Genomic DNA, 27,665 nt, shown 5'->3' on the forward strand with positions numbered 1-27,665 from the left:
CCTGTTTAGAGAAAAGAAAGGTGCTAGTAAGTCAGGGATCAATTTTTAAAAACAACCAAAGACTGTATTTTTAGTAGTTGAAAAATGATGAGGTAAGAGGGAGATAGGGGAGAAAAAGAAAGACTTGACTTACATTTATGTCTTAAAATAATGATCTGATGAAAGGAGTATTGCTATAATTAATGAGGCAATTCCATGTAGTTTATCTGGTAATTAAAAGAGGTTTATTTCAGGGGTAACTTACAACCAATAAAGGGTCGATTACAGGATCCAGGAGAGATGAGGTACAGTCCAGCATAGTTCTCTGGGGAACTCTGACTTGGTCCGCAAATCCAGCCTCCAGGACCATGAGGAGCTAAGAGAGCAAACACGTATGCATCTCGGGTCTTAAGGGGTCTCCTCTTGGCCACACCCCAGGGGCAGGTCATAGGCAGGGGTGGCACTTACTTGCTGCCACACTAGGGGCAGTGTTTCAAGGTCAGAGCTGGAACAGCTACCCACTACAAAGGAGCCTGTTGTTTTCTTCATATTATTTCTAGTGGCTTAAAGGAAGAATGAAGTAAACCATAGCCATTAATTCACTCATGCAGTTTTATCTCTGCATAGTTTTCTGTCTATAAGCCACAAAATGCCCATTACTGCTGATGAGTTCTTGTGTTTAAATAAATGAGTTATCAGGAATGTAGTATAAAAACTTCCTAAAGGATGAAGTTTATGAAATTGTGTTTGCATAGATCTGGACTTTTTTGTCTTTGTGTGTGTGTGTGTGTGTGTGTGTGTGTGTGTGTGTGTGTGTGTGTGTTGTGTTGTGTGTGTGTATGTGTGTTCTCATATGTATGGGCACATGTGTATAAGTGCATGTGCATGTAGAGACCCCAGGTTCTTGTCAGGAATCTTTTTCGGTTGCCCTTCCACCTTGTTCTTTGAGGCAGGATCTCTCAGTCAGACCTGGAGCAGAGTTTGCCAGTTCAGCTAGTTTTGTTAGCTAGCTTGCTTCAGTGGTCTGTCTCTACCTTCTGAGGCTGGGGTTACAGACAACCTGCAATGCTACCTGGCATTTGCACGGGGACTCAGGCCGTGAACTCACAGACAACCTGCCGTGCTACCTGGCATTTGCATGAGGTCTCGGGACATGAACTCTGGTCCTCTTGTTTGCTCAGCAAGCACTTGAACAACCCAGCCAACTCACAGCCATAAGTCTGTTTCTTATTTGTTGTTCTTAGATGGAAAAAAACTTATCCCTGCATTATAACTCAAATCACTGTTGATATCATTGAGTCTTTGAAGTAACTTTGCTTCCTACATGTACAGGTAATAAAGGTCTGTCATTGCAAGATGACTCAGTTTTAAAACAAGATGAAAAGAAAATCTTGTAACTTCTAATGTTGATAAATTTTCATCTGTAACTGAAATAGAAGTTGTAAATAAACCATCTATTCTTCTGTGAAGTAAAAATAGCCATATCAGTAAGTTCTTAATATTTTTTTTATTGAAGTACATTAGACATACTCTGGTGCACTCATATCCTCCTCACCACCTGCCTCTGCATATAGCTCTCCCACAAGAGGTTTACTTTATCTCTCCCCCCGCCCCCATGTTTAATACTGACTGTCAACTTGACAAGATCTAGATCATCTAGGAGACAAACCTCTGGGTATGTGTGCAAGTTGGTTTTCAGTTGGGTTAACTCAGGTGAAAAGCCCCAATCTAAATGCAGGCAACACTATTTGGAATGAATAAAGAGGAGAGAGTGGGCCAAGCATTCTTCAAATTTGATTTTTAGCTAATACATAAACACAAAATTTGTAGTGGGGTACTATGCTATGTTTCCACAGAATCCCTGTACTTATTATCTTATTTATTATGGTGATGGGGTTGGATGCAGGGTCTTCCACATGCTAGGCAAGCACTTTGCCATTGAGGTTTGTCTCCAGCCAGAATTCAGGTTTTTAAATGAACATGTTTGCTTCAGTTCTTGGTAGTTGTGCTCTGAGGCTGATTTGTTTGTGGGAGTGATGTTCTGTACACACTTACACATTGTGGGCATGTACAGGGAGTGATGTTCCATGCACACTTACACACCATGCTGGGGATATACAGGGAGTGATGTTCCATGCACACTTACACACTGTGGGGATGTGCAGGGAGTTATGTTCTGTACACACTTACACATTGTGGGGATATACAGGGAGTGATGTTCCATGCACACTTACACACCATGGGGATGTACAGGGAGTGATGTTCCATGCACACTTACACACCGTGCTGGGGATGTGCAGGGAGTGATGTTCCATGCACACTTACACACCGTGCTGGGGATGTACAGGGAGTGATGTTCCATGCACACTTACACACCGTGCTGGGGATGTGCAGGGAGTGATGTTCCATGCACACTTACACACCGTGCTGGGGATGTACAGGGAGTGATGTTCCATGCACACTTACACACCGTGCTGGGGATGTGCAGGGAGTGATGTTCCATGCACACTTACACACCGTGCTGGGGATGTGCAGGGAGTGATGTTCCATGCACACTTACACACCGTGCTGGGGATGTACAGGGAGTGATGTTCCATGCACACTTAACACCGTGCTGGGGACATAGAGGGAGACAAGGCTAGCCTTCGCAGCTTTCACTTACTTCCTGCCTCTGTGGTTTCTCCGGAGGACACTTTCATATGTTTGATTTATTGAGAAATGACTACTGTTTGGCGGGTTTGAGAGAGATGATCTTTATTTTGTGTGTGTCTGAATTCTCACTAGCCAAGTCCATATTCCCCAGGCTTCTTAGAATAAAGTATATTCTGCATCTTCAGTCGGTGAATGACTTGTCCTGCCATAACGTTTTATGTAACAAAAGTCGGTCCTGAATAGAAAAACATGTGCAAACAAATTGAGCATATATAGACACTTGATTGCTACATTTCTATGGTAGTTTTAAAAAGTTAGAAATTTTCTCCTCTAATAACTAGAAGTAGTATTTACTCTTTCCACTACATAATCATTTATCTAACCAGCTCATGGTAAATCAGTGCTTTTCTCTGCTCATGGAAAGGAATATACTCCCCAGTGAAGCTCGAGCCTCAGACTCAGAGTGTCAGTAAACTTGGTAGATTTGGGTGTTGTGTAATGTGGGGATTCTCTACTTTGTTGTGAACTCACATAGACATTTGCAGTGGCGTATGAGCTTTGTAGTGTCATTCAGACTTGTCACCCTAACAGTGGTGACTGGATCCCTGCATGTTCGATCTGATAGTGATGGTTATCTTCTTGGCTTCATTTTAGACTAGTGGCCCAAAGTTTGGAGATGTCACTTTCAACTGAGGAACAGTAACAATACTGTGTGTGCCTGGTGCTATTCAAAAGGCATTTTTGGAGTTGTTTTCACAAAGCAGAAATTAAAGTCAGGCTCAAATTCAGTTGTCCTGATTTCTACTTTAAGTCGTGGTTCCTGATCAAAGTCTGATGGCTTCTTCCCAAGTTTTCATGAGATTAGTGTTGGCAATGTTGTTCCTGTTTTATAGGTGAGGAAACTGAATCTTAGGTCAAATAATTTGCCCAAAGTACCAGTGGTGGTTTGGAGTATCTGAGGGAGCAGAATGTAACTTCTGTGAATTAGCTGTGCTCTGTCAGCAGCCTGCTCGGTGCTCAGAGGTTACAGCATCCAGACTGAACTAGGTCATAAGTAAGAATCAGATGAGTTGTGGAGCCGGTCAGCGCTGTAGGCATGGCATTATTGAAGATTACTGTGGGAGACGTGTTCAGGAGAGGTCTCTGAGAACTCTTGGAAATTCAGCATGGTGGCAGCCCATGCCTGTAACTCAGGAGGATAAGGCAAAAGAACTAGCCCAAATTCAAGGCTACCCTAGGGTACATAGTAAATTGGATACACTGGATATAAAAAAAATTTCATTTTTATAATGAAATACCCGAGGCAAGCAACCAGTCAAAGAAAGACATGTATTTAGCTCACAGTTTTTAAAGTTGAAAATCCAAACAGCATTGGACAGCCTCTTTCAAGGGCTTTCTTTGGCTGCGTCACATCCTAGGAGCTAATACTGGAGCAAGTGGTTACACTGATTTCGGGAAGCCTGGCACAAGTTTGAAGACAGTGTACTCCTTTCTAATAGCCCTCTTCTAAGAATCAATCATAGTTTATTAGAAATATCATAATCCCTTTGTTAGAAATATCATCCCCTCCCAGTAGACCCTACTTAAAAAGTTTCACTAACTCCTGATACTGCCACCTGGGGACCAAAGCTTTACCACATGGGGTCCTTGAAGGACACTCAAACCATGTCTATTACCATAGCAGAGAACATGATGTTAAGAACTGTAAAGAAACCTCCTACAGGTTTTGTGGATCTTGTTTATGAATGAAGCAAGAGAAGGCTGGCGCTGTTGGGGAAGTTGCTAGCAGGTAGACTGTGATGACCCTTAATTCTAGACAGAGGGGTTTGGATCTTTTCTGCGGGCTTTGGGGGAAAGTGGGCCATAACAAGAACCTGTTGGTTTGCTCTAGAAAGGATCCTAGGATGTCATTTTCTCCCCTGTCTCTAGGTATAGAATTGTAAGTACCTGTTTTTAAAACCTTATCAAAACCAGAAAAGCAAGAGAATTTGAAATTTTAATTATTTTCTTTTCTACTACATTTAAACAGAGTAGGGGCAAGTCTGTATTCACTAGAGAAAGAATTTGAAAAAGTTTAGTGCTTTCTCATGTTCTCCTTTTTGTATTCCATTATCAAATTTATTATTATTTATTATTACTATTTAAACTTTTTGTTAAATTTTTTCCCACACAATGTATTTTTTAATTGTGTTTTTCCCCTACTTTAATTCCTCCCAAATCCTCCTTACCTCTGTACCCACCCTACTTAATGCTCTCTCTCTCTCTCCCTCTCAAAACAAAGGCAAAAACAAAACAAAAAAGGGAACAAACAAACAACCCCCCCCATCAAACCACAAACATGAAAATCAGCATAAACAAGCAAAAGACCAATAAGACTGAGACAAAAATGCCCAAACAGAGCATGATGAGACCAAAGGTCTCCAAAATACTATTGAGTTTATTTTGTGTTGGCTAACTACTCCTGGGCATGGAGCCTGCCCTGAGGTGTGGTCACTGTACTGAGGGAGACTCTATTAGAGAAAACTGACTCTCCCTTTGCCAGTGGGTATCAATTGCAGGTAGCTTCTTAGTTACGTACGTGTGGTAGCCCATGCCCACTTCCCCCTCTGAGCTGGCTTGAGCTTGTTCAAGTCCTGTGGATGCTGCCAGTCTCTGTGAGTTCATACGTGCTTCAATTCAGTTGTATCTGGAAGACACTGTTCCCTTGGAGTCATCCATTACTGCTAGCTCTTACAAAGATTATTATTATTTTTAAGACAAGGTCTCGTGTATCTCAGGCCAACCTCACTTGCTATAGAGCCAAGGATGAACTTGAACTTCAGATCCTCCTCCTTGGCTTAGGTAGTGCTAAGGATCAAACCCAGGGCCTTGTGCATTGCTAGTCAAGTGCTCTACATCCCCAGAGCTCCATTCTGAAACCTTAAATGTGCTAATTTCTTATTGTAAAAGAGCATTATTGTAGCTAACTTCAGTACTGTTCACCTCCCCTGGAAAAAAAGCCGTTCCCATGACAGTTTTTCGGGCTTTCTTGTTTTTTTCAAAGGTCACTCTGTTTGTTCTGCCCTACTTTGTGCAGTCATGTGGCAGAGCTGAGGCTTGCTCTGTAAATGGGCTTTGTGGTTGTGTGGGTCATGATGTAACTGCTGCTGCTCCACTTAGTGCTGAGCGTTTTCTTCCAGGCAGACTGAAGCCCTTGAAGCCCTTTCAGAGGCAAAATCTGCTCTGCCTGGTGGAGGCACCAAGGCTGTAGTAAAATCAATAGAGTGCTGCAGAAAGCTTGCCCCCTCTGGGCAGAGGCCTCTTTTTGTTGTGTAAACATGTTTACATCTGCTGTAGTTATGTAATGATTCTGATTCACACGTGACACGCAGCCTTTGACATTTTCCCTCAGTAATACTGGACTGAACTGAGTTATGCCATTTAGTGCATATGGGGCAGGAATAGGCCAGAGTAATGGAGTCTTGATAGAAGTACTGTTTACCTCAGATTATTGTGTTTAAAAACTAGAGATTTGGATCTCTCTCTCCATCTCTCTCCCTCAAGCAGAACTATGTGACTTAAAGTTCTTCCAATGTCATGGGCAACTCGTGATTAGAATCAAGCAGAAAATTTGAATTGAATCGAACATCTTTTTGACACATCATAATTATGGTAGTGCTTTTGTGTACGTAGAGCTTTCTTCCTGTGCTGGTGAGAACTGAGGACGTCCCAGTCCCAAGGTCTCCCTCCTCAGTGGTGTTGCCCTTTGCCTCATCATTGCCTTGACCTTGCTGCTCTCTCTCTCTCTCTCTCTCCAGGCGCACCTATGTGGGCAGCATGCCTGGTCGAATCATCAATGGCTTGAAGACTGTGGGAGTTAACAATCCGGTGTTCCTGTTGGATGAAGTTGACAAGCTGGGTAAAAGCCTACAGGGTGATCCCGCAGCAGCTCTGCTTGAGGTAAGGTCTAGAAAATTCCCTATGAAATCATACTTGAGTATGAATGAATGAGCATAGGCCATACCCAAGTCACATATATCTTGGTGTGTAGTTGCTTATAAGAAAAATGGTGGAGCACAGACCAAAGTCTGAAGCTGGTTAACATCTACATAAAAATCAAAGATTCCTTCCTTTTTGTGATGTCTTCCTTTTTAAGTTTTATGAAGTAAAACAAAATTTATACATGCTTGGGTAAGCAGAGGTGGAGTTTTTTTTGTCCCGACCACTCGATCCCAAATAGACACACAAAAGCTTATATTAATTACAGAATGCTTGACTGATAGCACAGGCTTAGTGTTAACTAGCTTTTACATTTAAATTAACCCATTTCTATTCATCTATGTATTGCCATGTGGCTGTGGCTTTACTGGTCCCCTAGCATCTGCTTCTTGGGTGACTCACTCTCGTCTCCCTCCATTCTGCCCTTCTTCATCCAAGTCCTCAGTTTGATTGCCCCGCATAACTTTATCCTGCCTTGCTATAGGCCAAACAGATTTATTATTAACCAAAGAGAGTAATACATATTCACAGCATACAGAAGGATTATTCCTACAGCATGCTTGTTGTTCACAGACTTAAGTAGTGAGTTTATTGCAGGAAGAAGGTATGAAGTCCCCTTTCCCTGGGTCCCATCCTACTCCTCTACTTTAGCCTCTAAAAGGCTTTGTTAATTTGCTCCATTTTCTAAATCGCTTAACTTAGCCAGATACAGTGGTACATGCCTGTAATTCTAGCTACTCAGGAGACTAATGTAAAAAGATTGAATTCACTGTTAGGCTAGGCTGTATAGCAAGATCCTGAAGACAGAAGTAGAGGACAGGGAGGGGCAAGAGAAGGGGTTCAAACCTGCAGAGCAGCTCATTCCTCTGTGTAGACTGCTATAGCAAATTGAGAGTCCGCCTTTATTCTTTTGATCCCACTTCTTCCTTTATAGATTGTTCTCTTTGGTTAGCTCCTGACTGGCTGTTCAGTTTATAGATCATGTGGTGCTTTTCCCGCTGACCATGCAGTTAACCCACCACCTTTCCTCTTTGTTCTTCTGTTCGTTTGCTTATGCTGCTCCGAGAATCTGTGTTGACTTTAGCAGTTCGTGCTCCGCTCTCGGGACAGTCGGGCACTCTCGGGACAGTCGGGCACTTCAGGTGTCTAAGTTTTACCATTGTTAGTCTTCCAGTCGAAACCAACTGTTTGCTCCCTGTGGTACATGAAGCTCCCCCGTGTCGTCCTTCACTCCCACCATGTTGAATTTCCTGCCTCCCTAGGCCGTGTTTCGGTTTACCTCACTCTGGAGAAAGCTCATCTGGGTGGTATTTTTAAATGTAAATTTTAAAGCATCTTCATGTTTTCCTCAGACTTGCTTGATAATTTGACCACGCATGGAATTCTGGTTGGGAATAATTTCTTTAAATGGTTTTCCTTTGTCCCAGTGACTTCTGGGCTCTAGTGTTGCCGTTGGTAAGCCTGAAGTCACTCTGTTCTATCCTACTTTACTGTCGGAAGACTTGTGGAAGCGCAGCCAGCAGGGCAAACAGTCAGGCTGAGGTAAGAGTGAAACTCATCAGCCCGATGTAGAGAACCAGCGCTGGGTCAAGACTTCAAGTCTGGCCTCAGCTCGTTTGCTCTTGCCATATTTAAGCATAGCACACTTTTGGGGAAACGTCTTTGGATGGCAGTTAATTCAGCCTGGTGAGTAAAAGGCCTAAGACATGTTTACATTGATCTTTACAAAGAGCATATGGCTTCTTCTGTAAGAAGGGTTCTTGTTGACTCAGGAACAATGCTCAAGGCAAGTGGTTCTCAACCTTCCTAATGCTGCAACCTTTTAATACAGTTCCTCAGTTGTGGGCACCCCCAACCATAACATTATTTTGATGCTACTTCAAAACTATAATTTTGCTACTGTTATGAATTGTAATGTAAATACCTGTGTTTTACATAGTCTTAGGCAATTCAACCCCCAGGTTGAGAACCACAGGTCTAGGAAGAATGACTGAGGTAAACTTAATCCTTGTGGCAGTGGGGATTTGGCCTGGCCATAAAATAACATAGAAGTCACTTAAGCGCTTGTAGAGTACAAGTTACATCTCTCACAAGGATGAGTTTTATGGTCTAGAAGTAATGCTCAAGTTTCTAGGGAAAGAGGGTCTGGGATGAGTAAAACATTAATTCTGGGGGATACAAGTAGAGGCTGGGCCATCAGACAGCAAAGAATCACCAGGTTGTAAACTACATCTATTCCCAGCATTCCAGGAGGAGGCTAAGCATCTCTTTCCTTTAAAGAAGGAGTGTGAGTTTAATTTTCCTGGCTTCTCCAGTGCTTATCTGTGTGCACAAGGCTTTTGCTGTCTACAAAAACTCTGAATCTTCTCTTTATTTCAGTGTTGTTCAGTTTTATAATGTATATCATATATATGCGTTATCACACATATATAATAACCTTATATACATTATATATACTATATAATAACCTGCCTGTTGTGGGTCTCTTCCCAAACATTTTTGCTGATTCTTTAAAGAATCCTTGAATTTTTCTTGTCCTTCATTTTGGAAGATTTTCTTTAATTTTTTTATTGATAACTTTTCCATCCATTTGTTAGAGCTCAAATTTTTATTCCTATTTCATGTGTATGAGTTTTGGTGGCACATATGTTCATATACCATGTTTGTGCCTGGTACCCACAAGAGGGCATTGGATGCCTGTACCTTGTTACAGATGGCTGTGAGCTGCCATGCGGGTGCTGGGAAGGGAATCTGGATCCTCTGCAAGTGCAGCCAGTGCGCTTAACCACCGAGCTGTCTCTCCAGCCCCAGAGACGTTGGGTCTTTAATTATCATGTCTTTTCTTTCCTGCTATTCACTCCCTTTATTTTTTGTTCTACTTTCTATGAGAAATTCTTCAGCTTTATCTTTTTTGGGGGGAGGAGGTTCTTTTTGTTTTTTTTCAAAACAGGGTTTCTCTGTATATCAGCCCTGGTTGTCTTGGAACTCACTCTGTAGACCAGGCTGGCCTCGAACTCACAGAGATCCACCTGCCTTTGTGTCCTGAGTGCTGGAATTAAAGGTGTGCACCACCACTGCCCAACCCAATTTTATCTTTTAAAAAAAATGAAACTTTTCATTTATTAGTCATTTCAAAAAACATCTCGACATATTCTTTTCTAGCATCCTGATTTTGATATATAGAGGTAATTCTGTGAAAAAGATATTGATAGATTTTTTTTTAAAAAAAATTTTCCTTCTTCTTAAACTATTTGAGATATATATATCATGTTAGAGTCTTTCATTGGATGTCTGTAAAGTTTCAGTTCTGCATTCATATTTAATAGCAAAGAATTGGAAAGCTGTGGACACAGAAATGGAGTGTGTTGACTGCAGTCACATTGGGGTCATCTGCTGGACTGTGGGTTTTCTTTTCCCCCTTAAGATTTATTTTACTTTTTAATTTATCTGTATGTGTGTGTGCACATGTTTGGAGACTCTAAGGGGGCACTGGAGTTCATGGAGCTGGAGTCACAGGCAATTATAAGTTATGAGCTATTTGACATGGGCACTGGGAATCAAACAGTCCTCTGTATGAGCAGTAAGTTCTTCGTCTTTTCTTTTGTTTGTTTGTTTGTTTTTTAGTTTTTCAAGATAGCATTTCTCTGTGGAACTCGCTTTGTAGACCAGGCTGGCCTCAAGCTCTCAGAGATCGTCCTTCTACTTTCCAAGTGCTGAGATTAAGGGCATATGCCACAGTGCCTGGCCAGCAGCAAGTTCTTAAGCACGGAGCCATCTCTCCAGCCCCAGTGAGGTCTTTCTTCCTGGATTTCCTTTCCCTCAGAAAAGACTCTGGCTCTCTTGAGCATGAAGGCCAGCACTAGGAAACAACAAAAATGGTCTAGGGTGTCACTGTGTTCAGCATCTATGTGTGCACAGTTTCCTGAGCCTTCGGAGAACAGAACTTGCTCTTCTCAGCCGTGCCCAGTGTCTCATGGGCCAACAAACAGAAAGAAACAAAACAACACTGGTTTTTTTCCTTAAGAAAATAAACCTCTGGTGTTGGGAGGGATGTGTGTCAGTGAAGGGGCACATGTTCCAGAAGTGGCTCCAGTGATGGTCTTACAAGGGAAGTTCAGAACATGATGCATGCTTGCTTTTTCTAACTTTCTCTTCATCGAGACAGTGTTGAACAGCCAAACTAAACTCACTTAGAGGAACAAGGTCTTCTGTTGTCAATTCTTAATTTTCAATGCCAGCAATCCTTGTTTCCAATTCATAAGGCATCCTTGAAAACTAGACCAAAAAAAAAAAAAAAGTCATGCTGTTCTCATTAGCCTGTTGCTTTTCTGTCTTTCTCTCTCCCCTTTTTTTTTTTTTTTGGTTTGGTTTGGTTTTTCAAGACACGGTTTCTCTGTGTAGCCCTGTCTGTCCTAAAATTGACTGTAGACCAGGCTGGTCTCGAACTCAGAGATCTACCTGCCTCTGCACCCCCTCCCCCACCCCAGTGCTGGGATTAGAGGTGTGTGCCACCACTGCCCGGCTGTCTTTCTCTTATTTTTATCTCTCTTTTCTTATTATCCACATTGTGTACAAGTGCCACCTGGATGTATACAAGTGTGTAACAGCTCTTAGTTGTTTTCCTAGCAGTTTGTTCTTTTTCATTTCCAGTTTAATACTCCCACTAGTAGAGTTCAGTAGTGACTGCATTTCCATGAAAATCTTAAGAGTTGGAGAATTACGGTATGAACCCACAACTGACTAATAATCCCCAACACTTCCTTTACTCTCCTGCCATCCTAAGAGATACCATGTCAGGGAATCGTTGAGATGTACATCTCAAACCCTGACACTTGCCATCTTTTCGTCTCTGTAAGGACCTACCAGTGGCTTCAGTAGTCCCATGTGAAAAGAGAAATACCCAGCTGAAGTTATGATGGGCAGTTCCATTCACAAGTAGAGAGAGGAGGCCAAGAGTGATGGAAGCTGCCACCCACCAACTAAACCAGAGAGCTTTATCTTTACAAAACGCATCTAGATATATTGTATTGATTTTGAAATTTTATAACCTTACTGAAGTGTCAGGAAAATGTCAGATATCATTAAGCACACGAACACATGTATAATAGGACAGAAGAAAAGGGAACAATTGTTTAAAGAAATAATGGCTAAAGTCTCCCAAAAAATGAATTTCTAGAAACTGAGCTTGACTTCATTATTTTACATTGTATTCATAAATCAAAGTATCACTTTGTACCCCATAATATATACATCTGTAATTTGTCAGCTATACAATTTTTTTTAAAATTAAGCATTAAAAACAAAAAAATTGTTAAGAAACCATGGTTCTTTTTAAAAATAAAATAATTTTACTACTTTTTTTAGAATTTCCTACATGCATTCAATGTGTCTTGATCATATTCAGTCCCCACTCCTCCCTCTATCCTCCTAAATCCAGTCCTATCCTCCTACACCCTCCTAACTTCTTGTATTTTTTATAACCTAACAAAACCATATTTCAAACATGAAAGTAAAATAAAAGCATTCCCAAATAAAGAGTAAGAATTCACTTTAAGCAAACTCACCCTACAGGAAACATAAAAGGAGAACTTCAGATGGAGAGTGAGCCGCTCAGAGCTACAAACAAAAGCACCAGTGAAGGGATTTCCTTAGTGAAGAGAGGAGAAAGGCTTCTTCTCCTCCTCACTGGTTTAAAAAGCAGTTCTATAGAGCAGTGTGTGTGTGTGATATGCATATGAAAATATAATATGTTTAATAACAATACAGTGGGGGTAGGAGGAAACAAAGCTGTTCTTCACTGGGGTAAGGAAGTGACTAATCAAAAACACAAGGCAGCAGGAAGCAGAACTACACAAAAGACCTACAAGCAGGTAGCAACAAAGAAGGCTGGAGTAGCTATACTAACATCAAACAAAATAGGTCGTAAAGAGCAGTATTTCCTAACAAGGGAAATTGACCAGGAAGTTACAGTGGTCTTCCCCACTACCACACACACACCAGAGCCCCAAGACACTCGAAACAGAACTAATAGACAGGAGAAGTAGACCACTGACCAGTAATGGTGGATAGCGACGTCACCACCTACTTTCAGTTGTGCTGGAAACCAATTAGACCCCGGGGGGATAGAAAGCCCTGTGGTCCTCTGTGGAGCACTTTCTACCAGCAGCAGCATCCACATCTTCTCAAGCTCACAGGGACATTCTCCAGGATAGACTATGTGCCACACGTCAAAGAAGCCACAATATAGTTAAAGGGATGAAAGCATAGGATGTGTTCTCCTAAAGCATCACAGCAACTAGAAATCAGCAGTGGGAACTGGAAACAAATACATGGAAATTACACATTCCTGAGTGACTGGTGGACCAAAGAAGATGCAAGAGAAATTGGAAAGTCGTGTAAAGTGAAGGAAACGGCAAAGCATGTGTGTCTAGTAGACATTAGACCCGTGTCCTCAGCACTTATCCTCAACTAGTAACTTACTACAACTTCAGTGCTTAGTATGGTATCCTAGAACGTTACTTAAACTATTTCTTAAATTTGGTGTTATTAGAGTCCTTTTTTATAAATAATTAAATTTTGGAAAAGCTAGTGTTTTGAGATCTTCTACCTGAATTAAGGGTCCTGACAAAACTTCAGTAAGCTGGATGCAAGTGTCTGTGTACTGCCGTCCACAGAACACTTCTGATCTGGGGGATGGCCTGCGACCCAGCTCACTCATCCCCCACCGTACCCCTCACAGGAAGCCTGGCAATGGCAGATACTCCCTGGCTCTCGTTTGACCTGTAACCAGTGTATGCCTCCTTAAACATCCAGCCCTCTGGCTCTGGGGAACTGACTTGTGTTCTGCCCAGTGGTGTCTTTGGGAAAAACCACACTGGGCTGTCTCCTTTAACTGAAAGGCACAAAGCTTATATACCACCACAGCAAGAATAAGTTCAGCTTTTGTTAACAAATTGAGGGCAAGGAGGGCACCATGAGACAGAAGGGCAGTCTTGTCCTGGGTCACATGAAGTAGCAGGCAAGAAGGGAGACAGTCAACTGACAGTGTGCAGAGGAATGGCTGTGGGCCACTTTACAGTCCAGTGCCTGACTGCCACTCTAAAGGAAGCAGCAAGAAAGGGTCTCCGTGGCCTTTTCTGATCGTATGTGGCACAGTCATGGCTTTCTTGATTGCCAGTAGTAAATACACCAGGACTTTTAAAACAAAAAACAAAACAACCAATGTGTATCTTATCCCCTCATTTTTTTTCAGTGTTTTGTTTTGTTTTGTTTTGTGTGTGTGATGCCAAGGATGGAATTCAGGACCTTGCACATGCTGTCACCCCCCCACCCCACACCCCACCCCCCGCCCCAGGTTGTTTTTTCTTCTGGTCGCCATGTTAGTCCTAGCTGGTGTTATTGCATCAAGCAGCTGCAGTGTTAAACAGTTGCCACTGATTGCTGGGGTAGAACTTGTTGCATGAACATTTTCTTAGGTAACAATTGGAGAGCTTTTCCAAGAACATGCCATGTGAGCCAAATATTGACCATTCTCCAGGGCTGAGGCTAGAGAGCTCTAATTCTGCTCTGCCCTATGGTGCTTGCTAGACTACAGGTTTTCACACTTTCCTAGTCACAAAGCTGGTTTCCCAGGCGTCTGTCAATCTGGGAAAGGGAGGTGGAGTTAAAACAAGTTTAATATCACAGCACTTGAGCCACTTGCCGGGATCCAGTGTTTTTCTGGAATATACACCGTTTGGGTGATTCCAGGTCGGAATGGAACGTCTAAGGAGGTCGATTTGGACCTTTTTGCTGGAGGGATGACTCATTGCTTTTGTGGAGGAGCAGATTTTGGGAGTTCCTGGCTCTGCTTCCTGGCTCTGCTTCATCCCGTTGGAGTTTTAAATTATTTCGGTGCTTGCTTTTGACATTTTTATTGTGGTTTATCTCCTGTTTAGATAATATGTATCTTCAGACTACCTTTTTCAAGGATTTGTCTTTGAGCTGTGTTTTAAGCCCTTTCATATTTGAAGCCTCTTTGTGATCTGTGCCATTAGCTTCTATGTGTTCTGTTCATAAAGCATGCTAAAATTATGCCCTCACATACATGCACATGTAGACATGTTACATAAAACAAGGATAGGTCATCTGTTAAGGCCACCACACAAAATACTAGTGTAGTTGGCTTCTAAAAACTTGACAGCTTTGAAGGCTGGAAGTCTAAAATCAGATGTGACAGGTTGCGTTCCTCCCAGAGCTTCTGTGGCTTCTGAAGGTCTGTCTTCTGTGTATATGCATTGCTGGGGACTTCCTGTTCTTGAAAAAATACTAGTTAGATAATATTAGGACCTCATGCCCAATCTCTTTTAACCTTACTCTCTCCTTAAAAGTTCTGTGCCCAAACAATCACAATGTGTGAGAGTGTGTGTGTGTGTGTGTGTGTGTGTGTGTGTGTGTGTGTGTGTGTTGTATGTATGATGCATTTTTAATAAAGCCAATGTGTTTTAATTAAATAATTGTTTTTGAATTCATAATGTTATCATGAAAACTTATTTCAAAAAGAAAAATGCCACCTCTGTTATTTCCTGTTCAAATCTTTGTCTTTAATGGTCTGTTGCAGTCATCTTTTACAACTACTCTCTGCATGTCTGTTTTGGAATGCTTAACCTGGCACACATGTGCCAGATGCATAAATTACAATGAAAGCAGGTGAGTGAGCACACCATAACTAGCTTTGCCCACTGGCTTTCTGCTCACTTTAACATACTTGGCGCTATTGAGTGAGGGCATCACTTCAGTTTATATATTGTTTTGAAAGCCAATTTCTTCCTAGTATCTTCAGATAAATAAGATGAGTGTCAGGGTTTCTGCTTGTATTTTGTAGGAGGTCATTTTCTACTCTGTGGCCACTGATCTAAACATCTAAAACAAATGTATACCTACCTGGGTAGAGGACTCACAGTGGTCTCTTTTGTTAACCTTTATATCTTATATATGTTACATATTTTCTGTGTATTCAGGATTTTGAAGATTTTAAAGCAAAATCTAGGCATTGTGTCTTTTTGTAAATATTTCAGTTCCTATCTCTAAAAGGAATAGCTTTTTATAAATGATAATAGATGGATAACTATACCATCATACCTCAATATGGTGATTACCAAGCCATCTCTGGTCAGAGTAATGTTGCCTGTAAAATATAGTTCACCTCTTTTCAGAAAACATTGTTGAAGAACACTTCTCAATGGATACCTCACTCTCCACACACACAGGTCACATCCCTGTCCCCTGACTTCACCCTCCAAGGAATAAAGTGTTGCATCTCAGCTTCTTCCATACTTCCCAGGCATGCCATGTTAGACAGGAATTCTGTTCATAGGGCTGATGTAGAAGTTGGCAGAAAAGGAAGAGATTGCTCTAACCAGCCAGGAAAGCCAACCATATATGCAGCTGAGCTGTAGAGACAGATAGCCCTGGCACTAAAGTAGGCTAAAAAGCAGAGGTTTTTGTGGTGACCAAGAGCAAAGGGCAATGCTGTTCTTTTGTGTGTTCATCACTTTCCCCTGAGGCTTACTCTGAGAAGTAGTTACTAGAAATTATTTTCTGCTACGTTATTGATTAGTATTTCTGGAGCTTTTAAAAAGGTGTTTAAAAAACACCTCCCTTGGTGTTTTTCTTGAATAAAAGATTAAGGGCTACTAACTTTCTCTTCTCATCACCTAAATCCCTTATAATCCTTTTCCTTTCCTAGACTCCAGTGATCTTCCCACTTAGCCTAGGATTACAAGACACTTGCCACCATGCCCATATGTAGTATTTTATATACATTACAAGAGGATTTATCAGATTAGTTTACAGGTATGGTCTAGGTAGTCCAACAATGTTCTCACACTAGAGAAGCCAAGAATCCAATAGTTGTTCAGCCCACAAGGCCAGATGTCTGAGCACTCAGTCTCAATCTGGCCCTGAAGGCCTGGAACATCCCTGGAGAGCTGCTGGTCTTCATTTTATATTGGAACCCAAAGAAGCTCATCCCAGTGTCAATGAAGAAATGCAGTACCAGGACAGATGAACTTGCCGTCAAGACTGAGGGCAAGCAGCACAAAGCAAAGCTTCCTTCTTCCATGGCCAGAGCTGCTGCACCATTAATCTGATCAAGAAAATCCCACAGGCATACCCGGTGACTTGCCTTTAGTTGGTTGCAGATCCAGTCAGGTTGACACCAATATTAGCCATCACATACACTGTCTTGTTTTTAAAGGGTAAAATATTACTTCATCTAAACAGTCAGAAAGTGTGGTTATTCTTCACCAAGAATACTATTAGAGCTTTCTTTGGGTGAATTGAAAGTACTTTATTGTTTTTATAATATTAAACATTATTGTGTTTTATAAAAATGTGAAATTAGGGTCTTCTGGGAAATGCAGTCTAGAGAGATACAATGAGTTTCTGAAATTCAGGATTCTAAGTAAAAGGCTTTGAATTAAAATCAGCTGGTGTGTGTGTGTGTGACTTTAAAAAGAAAATCAGAAGCAAGAAAAAGCTATTTTATGGTGAACTTACAATGAACATTTTAAGAGACTAAATTTGACATTTTGGGTTTGTGTTATTTTTTTGTTTGGTTGGTTGGTTTTTTTCTTTTTCTTTTTTTTTTTTTTTTTTTAGTTTGGTTTTTTTCTTTTTTTTTCTGGGTCGCCCTGGCTTTCTGGGAACTCACTCTGTAGACTGGGCTGCCCTCAAATTCGGAGATGTGCCTGTCTCTGCCTCCCAAGTGCTGGGATTAAAGACGTGCACCACCATACCTGGCCTGTGATGAATATTAAGTCATGCAATTTCCATTTTGAATATGTATATCAACCCTAGAGAGTTCTCAGTGAAAATATGTTGAAGGTTTAGGACATGCCTGAGGGTTTAACTAGCTTATAGTCATGTGTAACTTGTGAATATGAGTGCCTGTAACTTGAAGTACATGAGCAATAACCTGAAGATTATCTCTTTAATACAAAGTTGTTCATTTTAAGAAACTAATTACTAAGGAGGCCACAGAGATGGCTGAGCTGGTAAAGATACCTGCTGCCACCTGGACCCATGTGATGAAAGGAGAGAATTGATTCCCATAGGCTGTCTTCTCACCTCCATAAGCATGCTGTGGTGCACATGCATGCAAGTGTACACATATCCAAAATAAAAAAAAAATTAAACCACATAATTAATACTAGTTATTAAATTAGCTATTGCATCAGGTTAACTATTTTTTTTTTTAGGTCTAATGGTGTTTTAAGAAGTCAGTTTCTCATTGTGCTACATCAATATACAGTGACAATTTGTATAAGTTTGTTTCATTTGGCATTCTCCTTCTAGGCAAAGAATTTATACCAGACATTCAGATAATGTCTGAAGAGATATCTACTGTTTATTAATTTATCTAAGAATTTTAAAATAATCTACATATTTACTTTATGTTCCATAGTGACTAAGACAGCTGTGTTACCAAAAGTAAAAGTGGTTCTTTAGCTTGTGATCCACGGGAGCTGGTGGTAGAGAGGTCTGCGGGCAGAACTCTGCAGTGCGGTGTTTGTGGCTTTGTGTGGGTATGCCCGCCTGTGTTTCCAGGTATTTTGACAGTAGAACTATTTAAAGGATATAGGATATGGGGAGATCAGGGTTTTTTGTTATCCCAGTGTTTATCAGCTAACTCTATTGAACAGAAGTGTCAAGTTTGCTGATACGTTGAGTGGGTTTTAGATTGTGGAACTTTCTGTTGTAACTAAGTTTGTTTAAATGTTAATCATTCTTTCCTAGGTGTTGGATCCTGAACAAAACCATAACTTCACAGATCACTATCTAAATGTGGCCTTTGACCTTTCCCAAGTTCTTTTCATAGCTACTGCCAACACTACTGCTACTATTCCACCTGCTTTGTTGGACAGGATGGAGATCATTCAGGTTCCAGGTACTTCATTCATAAATATATAGACGCACACGCACACGCACACGCACACGCACACGCACATGCACACACTTTGGAGCATACCCTTTAAAATTGGTTGTGTTATGGAGTTTCATTTGTCCAAAAGTTCATCTGTCACTATTTAATCTTCCAAAGTTCTGAGCAGAGTGTATAGACCATCTTTTCTGTAGCTCCAGAGTCAAACAAGAGTTTGTTTGTTTGTACCATGACAGGTAAGAGTCAATGTGTGTTCTAGAAGACATCCAGCAAGAGTCAGTGTTGACTTCACACTCGGCTCCAATGCTGCCTTCAGGGATGATTGCTTCTTAGAATGTCAGACATTATTTTCTGAAGCAATTCTCAAAATTACAGGTGAAAAGGATTCATTTCTACAAAGCCAATGTCTTAGACCCAGATACAGCTTTACCTCTCTATAAGGTTTTTTCTGAGAATATATTACACAGTAATTGACTGTAGTAACTCTTCCTGGATGACGCTGGCCCTACTCTTATCTAAAAGCTCATGGTACTTTCAGACGATCACTTCCCTTCAGTTGATTATGTCAGATAGTTGCACGGTTGTTTGTGTTTTTCAGCCATGTTTTCTTGTCTTTTTAGTTAGACTCAGATCCTAACCTTTTCACTTTATTTAATTAGTCAAAATTATTTTTGTCTTAAAAGAGATCCAACATCAATGAGTACTCCAGTGAAAATAGGGTAGACTCTAAATATATTCAAAATGTAAGTGTAGCCATATATTTTACATTCAAAATACATTTTACTCTTCAGTAAATGTTAATTGAATTTCTCAATTACCTGCAAACCTTGTAGATTCTCTTATTTAGTTTTAAAATGTGGTGAAGTAAAATGTTGCTTTTGTGTATTCATAAGACTAAAGTAAACAAAGGAGATTCAGTTGTCCAGAATCTACACATGAGGCAGCCAGTCCATGCACTGCACTGCTGTGAAATGAAGTGATGAAGACAGTGGCTGCAGAGGTGGCTCTGGGATGCTGCCTCTTCCTTTGATAGATGCGGTCCTGTCCTCTAGCCTGTGTGATGCTTTCAAGCCTCTTCTTCCTAACCGAAAGATGCTTTATCAGCCCATGTTTATTAGACAGAGAGGGACGTTAGTTTAGGTGGGATTCTTTTTCTTACAGAATTTAAGCTCATTGGGGCTTCTTAGTAATAAGAACATAGTCTCTTAAATGTGTAATATATATTTTTATAAAATGCGAAGGTAAAAATCGAAACTGATTTAGTATATATTTTCTTATTCTGCTACAGTACTGAAGAATACTTAAGCTCATTCTAAATCTCAGGTCTACTGAATCTGCATTTGATTCATTAAATTTTGTGGCAGGGACCACAAAGATGGTTCAGCAGTTTGGGGCACTTGTTGCTCTTACAGATGACCTGTGTTTGGTTCTCAACACCCACGTAGTGACTCACCACCAACTGTAACAACAATTTCAAAGGCTCCTATACCCCCTTCTGATATCTATGGGCACCAGGCATGCACATGAGGCACCAGCATACTTGCAGCCAAAACATTCACACACATAAAGTAAATTAAGCTTAAAAACCAAACAAGACGTGACATTGTGGAAGCCTGGCCGATAATTACAGACCAGGTCTCTTCTTCTCCAGGATATACACAGGAGGAGAAGATAGAGATTGCCCACAGGCACCTGATCCCTAAGCAGCTGGAACAACACGGCCTGACTCCTCAGCAAATTCAGATCCCTCAACTTACCACTCTGGCCATCATTACCAGGTTAGTCATCTTGAAAATGGGATTTTTTTTCCCCATGCCAATAATTTGCTGAAAGTCTGTGCATTGAAGAAATGTTTAACTGTCATCCTAGAACATGAATTCCTCTAGCAAATGGAAAGCATTGCTGTAGCTGTGACTAGCTCTGGATGAGGAGGAATTTCATAACAAAACCATGTAGAATTGTCTTCGTTGCAAACAGTCTTCATAGAGCCAGAACTTTGACTTTGCCACAATGGCAAACTAAGGGTTAATTTAATAGATTAAGAACCAAACTCATGAAAAATATAGAAGTGCTCCTTTTTGCACATTAAAAACTAGAGTCAAAGCCAGGAGTCGTGGCTCACACCCTTAATCCCAGTAGGGAAGTAGAGGCAGGTGGATCCCTTAGTCCTAGGCCAGTTCTAGCTTGGTCTGCTGAACAAGTTCCAGTACAGCCAGGGCTATACAGAGAAACCCTGTCTCAGGGTGGGGACAAAGCAAACAAACAAACAAACAAAAACAAGTCAGGCTGCTACTTTCAGACAACCCATTTTATGTTGTTCATCTTTTTCTTTTCTTGTCTGACAGACTAAAATAATAATAATAATCCTTGGAGTTTTTATGCTGAGACTTCACACTGGAGCAATAGAGAATGTGCTTTCCCAAGTCTGCTCCAGAATGCTTAAGCCCATGATAAATACCACATACGTTTCCTGAGTAGAGGCTGCCATGGGGGCGCACACCTTTAATGCCAGCACTGGGAGGCAGAGCCAGGCAGATCTCTGAGTTTGAGGCCAGCCTGGTCTACAGAGTGAGTTCCAGTACAGCCAGGGCTGTCTCTCTCTCACCTCCCCCCAAAAGAGTAGAGTATTGCTTCATCTCATTTATAGGTCGTGTGTTTGAATGACAAATAGACCCTGTTGGGAATTTATATTGGCCATAGCCTCTTACAGTTTTCCTGGCTCACTATTACAGATTGATTGCATCATCCAACATTTTAAGTCAGCCAAGAACTCCAGCAACCCTTTCCTAGTAACTTGTTTTCAGGAAATGTGAAATTTCTCTCCATGCATGGCCTTTCTGACTGCCTTATGATCTGTGCCAACTTTTTTCTAGGTCTATTTAGTTATTTACAGAAAGTAGGACTAAGTCTAACCCAAGAGTTCCTTTTTCTTAATTTGTTTTGACATAAACTATGTGGATAATGCCAGAAGAAATAAATTGAGTGATTATCCAATGTCTTCCAGCAGTGACATCACTCTGGACTTCTAACAAGCCACATGAACCTTTATGATAGTGTCTATATCTGAAAAGGGGGAGTGAGTAAGAAGACACGTGGCTTACCTACTTCTGAAAATGATGCTGAAGAGTTCATTATTTGTAGTTCCCGATCACTGCCCCTTACATACTTGTTAGCTCAAAATGTGAGATGGTAAACACTGTAGACGTTCGGGACTTTCTTGAGCAGTCTTATTGATTTAATACTTAAAAACAGAGCACAACCCAGACAGTGCACTGGACACTGCTCCTCTTAAGCTCCAGGTACTGAGTTACCAGACACAGGAGACCAAAGGTCATGGCCAGACCTTTTCATCTGCTGCTGGGCAATGTAGACATGGCCCTTGGTGTCCTTGTCCCCTCCCCTCCCTGTGTCAAGCTGATTTGAACCTTGTAGTTCTTAGGTACTTACTGAGCTCCACTTCCTTGAGAGAATCCTGAATGTTGCATGTTTTCAAAGTCACTGTCCTGTGAATGTATACTCCTGTCTTGTAGAGACGTGTGAAGCCTAAGTATAATTCCTCTGAAACTTAATCCTTCTGAAGTTAGCAGAAACACTTTCAGGTCTCTACACTACAAACGCTTCTTCTAACTGAATGTTCCTCTTCTTTGCCACTTCTTGAGGGCTGAGGACACAGATCAGTGATAGTGTTTATGTCACCTGACGAAGCCTTGGGGTTGGTTGCTTTTAAGACTTCACCTTTCTGGTTTGCTGTCTTTTTGAATGAGCCGTGGAACCCTGCAGCCCTACATCCAGCTCTGTTACTAAGCTGATGCAGGGGGAGCCACATTAGTTATTTTTTAAATTAATTTTCTGGTTAGGATACAAAGAAATGAGTTTCTTGTGATATTTTCATACATGTATATCTTCATACTTTGTTCTCCCTTACTCTCCTCATGGTCCCCTTCTGTTTCTATGGCATAGCTCCATACTCCCCTCTTGTTCCCCCTTCCCCTTCTCAGAGTCCTCCCCCACTCCCTCGTCCCATGTCACACACAGACTCAACTCTAGATTCTGTATTTGAAGAAAACATATTATTCTTTTTGTGTATGGTTTATTTCATTTAACTTGAGTGATTTCTCCTCTGTCATAATTTAATTCTTTTTTACCACTCAATAAAATTCTACTGTGTCTGTGTACCACATTTTCTTTGTCTGTTGATGGACACCTAGGTTGTTTTCATGTTTCAGCTACTGTTAGTAGAACAGCAATCAACACAGATGTGTAAGCATCTCTGTGGCATGCTGACTTACAGACCTGCAACTATCCACCCAGGAGTAGTATAGCTGGATCATCTGGTAATTCTAGTTTGGATTTTATGAGGGCCCTCTACACCAGTGGTTCTCAACCTGTGGGTTGTGACCCCTTTCACAGGGGTCAGATATCAGATATCCTGCATAGTAGATACTTACATTATAGTTCATAACAGTAGCAAGATTACAGTTATGAAGTACCAACAAAATAATGTTCTGGTTGGAAGTCATCACAACATGAGGAACTGTTAAAGGGTTTCAGCATTAGGATGGTTGAGAACCACTAGAATACACTGACTTCCATACAGTTTACCTTCTCATCAGCATCCCTGTATCCTCACTAGGATTTGTTGTTTCATAATGACAACTATCATAATTGGGTGAAATGGAGTCTCAGTGCAGTTTCAGTTTGCATTACCTGGTGGCTGAGAATGTTGAACACTTCTTACATCTTTATTAGCTGTTTGTGTTTCTTCCTTTAGGAGAGAACTGTCTATTCAATTCATTAACCTTTTCTTGATTTATGATTTGGAGGGGGTTGGGTGGGTGGGTGGGTGGTTGGTTGGTTGGTTGGTTGGGTGGGTGGTTGGTTGGTTTTATTTCTGTCTTAGGTTTTAGAGGGTTTGTCTGTTTGTTTGTATACCAGTTAGCCCAGGCTGCCCTCCAGCCCATGAGGATGACTCTTGGTCGCTCTACTTTTACCTTCCAAGTGCTGGGATTGCAGGTGTCACCAAGCTCTGGCCAGTCTCTCTGATCCCTTCAGCAATAGTTCAAGAACAGTACATTTGGAACCAAATGACACTGACAAGTTGTAGCCAGTAAGCTCCTTAATATACACCAAGAAACAAGTGGTGTGTAACGTACTGCCAGGTTCACTTTAGGTGTGTAAGCTTGCAGGGCCAAAGGTCTGCTTTTCGATAAAGGGTAGCAGTTCAATATAATGTATGTAAAGGAAATAACTGTGGCCAAAAAGATACCTTAATAGTTAAAAACACTATTTAATGAAATGTGTTATGTGTGGAGAAGTTAGCATTTTTTAAAAATCTACATTTTCAGATCTACATTGTTTCTTTAGTGAAGTGGTTGCTTCTGTTTTACTTACTTACAGGTGGTGTTTATCCAAAAGTAAAATGTTTTCCTTTGTAACAGATACACCAGAGAGGCAGGAGTCCGTTCTCTGGACAGAAAGTTTGGGGCCATTTGCCGGGCCGTTGCTGTGAAAGTTGCAGAAGGACAGCATAAGGAAGCCAAGCTGGACCGTTCTGATGTGGCTGACGGAGAAGGTTTGTGGCCTGGTCCTGGTATTGTCAGTCGGGCAGCGCAAAGTAAATGGTACTATCAGCTGAGTGTGGAGCAGGGAGAGTATCAGGTAGTCCTTGAAATGGTGGTGTCCAAGTGAAGTTGTAATAACATAAGATGTGATGGGTTTCGAGAGGTTTTTTTTGTTGGTTTTTGCAAATAACAGTATTATTCAGTATTCTTCAATGTTACTACTTTAATGATATAGTAACCTCAGATTGCCGTAGTGTACACTTTACACATGGTTTGCTGTTCTCTTTTTGGACAAGTGCAGGCAATTGTTAAATTCTTTATAATAAAGTTGTTAGAAGCCAAATGTGATGACAGACCTCTGTAATCCCAGCACTCCTAAGGCTGATGCAGGATCAAAGCCATCCTGGTCTACATAGCAAGAGCCTGTCTTAAAAATGCTGCTGCTGATATGATGATGATGTTACATTTTTTAAAAAAACGTAAGCTGTTCAAGTCTGCCAAAACATACCTGTACATTAGAAGAGATTCACGTGTTTTCTCACACAGCTTCTTTTATAGGCACACAATTAAATGTAATATAAACTTTCCTCCAGTAATTCTGGAGGTGACACTCTAAGCGGAGTTGTTCTACTGTAGTTATCCAAATGCACGTGTTTCTTTTGCTTCCCGGTTAAAATGTGTGCCCTTCTTGCCCCAGAACTTTAAGAAGCTTAAGCTTCAGTTCATCACAGTATGTTGTTAAGTAATTCCCCAAAACTTGCTTTTGTGAACATGTAGCAATAAGGAATTGAAATTGCTGCATAGGAAACAGATATATTAGAGTTCTACCATTTCCAGAACTCTTTCCAGAATGCAGGTAGGTGACTGGGAGAGAGTAGCTGCACTCTGTGGTAGTTGTAGTAGACCAGATGTTGTTTCAGTGCATGGAAGAGTAGGTACTCACGTGACCCTCTTGGTTCTGTGTAATCTTGCCTGCTCCCACTTGGCCTGGGGCCTCACTAGTTCATTTTCTCTTGAGAATAACCTCCACTTTAGCTGAATTGGAGCAATATAGTTATGGTATGTAGAGTATGGATATTTATATGGATAAACAACAAGTCCAGTTGTTTCTTATAAGGACAGAAGACTTCTGTTGTCTTTTGTATGATTTGTGTCTCCCAAGTTCATATATTGGAAACTTCACCTCTAACGAGTGTTCTGAGGTAGGGCTTTTAAGAGATGATGAGGAACTAGGGATGTAGCTCAGTGGTGCGCTTGCATAGGATCCACAAACTCCAAGTTCTATCCTGATTGAGTCAGAGGGCTCTTCCCTTATGGGGATTAATGTATTATCTTGGGAAGTATATATACATTTCACAGTTGTAGATTCCTGGTGAATGGATGAGTTTGGGTTTCCTTCACCTCTGTCCTCTCAGGAGCTCTCTGTCATGTGATTCTTTCTGCCATGTTGCACATAGGCCCTCCTTGACATAGTTCTTTGCTCTTAGATTTCTCAGTCTCCAAAATTAGGAGTCAAACACATTTCTATTCACTATAAATGACCTAGTCTGTGCCTTCTGTTATAGCAGCGTAAACAGGCGAGGTCAGTTCTCACCCATACTTTCTGTCATTTTCCAAATTCTGAGTCTTTTTAGAATTTCATGGCTCAAATCAGTTTGTTGTTGATCACTCTGCTTAACGCTGTAGACACTGAGGTTTCTGCTTTCTCTAACCTGCTAAATTTTCATTGTATTTTTGTCTGTTTACATTATACTTTCCAAAATTTTGTCAGCATTTCTTTATCAGGTATCTTCATTCTCATCTTATTCTTAAGAGTTTGTACTTTTTCATTTCTGATTGTTTTAGTAGAAAGTTAGTAGAATTAAATAGAGGAAATATAAAGACATGTTCAGATTACACTTTGTCGAAATTGTAGTTTTGAAAACCTGTCGTAGGCCTATGAACACAAAAGGCCATGCAGCAGCATGGATAGCTCTTTCTCTTGCCTCTTTAGAATTAGGAGCTGTGCTTTTCCTGTACTCCAGTGTGCTCAGCCCTCAGCCATCTAAACCTCTGCCTTTTTGCTATATCTGTGAGATGATAGAAAGTAAAAGTTAAAATGAAATGTATCCATTTAACATATTCAGAAAATTATGTTTAAGATTTAGATGGTATTTTTAGAATTTTTAATACATTCAGAGGTGTCAAATGGAATTTTCCATAGCTATAATGCAATTTAATATTTATATATACATATATAATATTTCTAATATTTGTACTTATATTATCTTTACAAATGTTCAAGAACCTGTTCAAAAAATTTGTGAACTATTTATGAACATACAGTTTTAATGAGAATATTCCCTTGGGTTTTGTTGTTATTTTCTTTAATTATGGGTCGTCTTATACATGATCAGGTAGCTAAGCAAAATTGAGTAGTTAAGCTGTCACCTAAGGTACCTATGTGTCTTCATAATTAAGAAGACATTTATGTTTCAAATACTTGGGCTATAATTCTTATCAGAAGCACAGACACAGCCCTAGGTGGTTCTGATATCATGAAACATAGAGTTACTAGAAATGACTATCCTCCAGACTTAATAGAATAATTGTAAGGAATATTATATTTATAACATATAGTATATAATATAATTATAACAAGTGCTATTTATGACCTCAAACAAACCAAAAGGAACATTTCTGCAAAAGAAACTGCATGAGGTTTTCATGCCAGAAAGTTCAAATGGAGCTCAGTAACTGTTTTTTATTAGAAAATGATTTATTTAAAGTAGGAGTTATTTGCTAAAACAGTTGTTTCAGAAATTTCAAGCAATTCAGTGGGTGAGTTATTTTTAATGTTAGAAATAATGCTGGACTCAGAGTTACTGCCAGGAAGAAAAGTAACTTTGGGCCATGAGCTTCAAAACAGGCAGAAACTGGCAGTGTTTTTAACCAGCTTCTGGAGCAGACCCAGCATTGCTGGTCTGTGAGCAGCGTCTTTATGTTTGTGGGATTGTTTAGACAATTAAATTGGCCACATAGCAATGGGGGATCTGAGGAGGCAGATGAGGGACAGAGTTGATTAGTGACAGAAGAAGAATACCGATGCTTCCATCGGCTGTGAAGCAGGACCTTTCATGAAAGCATTGCCTGTTTCTCTACATGGTATTAGGACATTCCAAATTCAGTTTTTTCCTTCCTGGGGTATTAGTTGGGTTGAAGAATAAAAACACATGACTGAAGTTTTATTCTGCTATTTGCCTGTCTTTTGCTAAGACAAATATTCCATGTGTTCAGCTTTACATGCTTGGGTATTTCTCTGTGGAGTTAGACAAATGCCTGCTTATTCTTATGTGTCATATGAGCTCAATGACATACATGCCTGGTAAGGCTTTTCCTTAGCAGAGAAATTGTCCTTTTTGATCCTGATTCCATTCATAAATCTTTCCCGTGTTCTCCAGTAAACACTTTGCCTTGGCCATCGGATTCTGGGAACAGACACATATCAGATGTGTGACAAAGTGTGACTTGTCCATTTGTTTGCAGGTCTGGAGGTTGGACATAGAGCCGTGCACACCCTAAGCAAGTTCTCT

The 27,665-nt window shown here is 40.7% G+C and overlaps 1 protein-coding gene across 1 annotated transcript in view; it reads left to right on the forward strand.

The window, feature by feature from the left end:
• The window catches only part of Lonp2 (lon peptidase 2, peroxisomal), a 122,651-nt gene that overhangs the window by 46,604 nt on the left and 48,382 nt on the right, over positions 1-27,665 (forward strand). The window contains exons 8-11 of the mRNA XM_059264503.1: positions 6,429-6,570; positions 18,388-18,538; positions 20,184-20,310; positions 23,971-24,104. Of these exons, the coding sequence (XP_059120486.1) occupies positions 6,429-6,570; positions 18,388-18,538; positions 20,184-20,310; positions 23,971-24,104 (554 nt within the window). The remainder of the gene's footprint in view (positions 1-6,428; positions 6,571-18,387; positions 18,539-20,183; positions 20,311-23,970; positions 24,105-27,665) is intronic.

Source organism: Peromyscus eremicus, chromosome 5 (genome assembly GCF_949786415.1).
Source record: "Peromyscus eremicus chromosome 5, PerEre_H2_v1, whole genome shotgun sequence".
NCBI classification, from domain to species: domain Eukaryota; kingdom Metazoa; phylum Chordata; class Mammalia; order Rodentia; family Cricetidae; genus Peromyscus; species Peromyscus eremicus.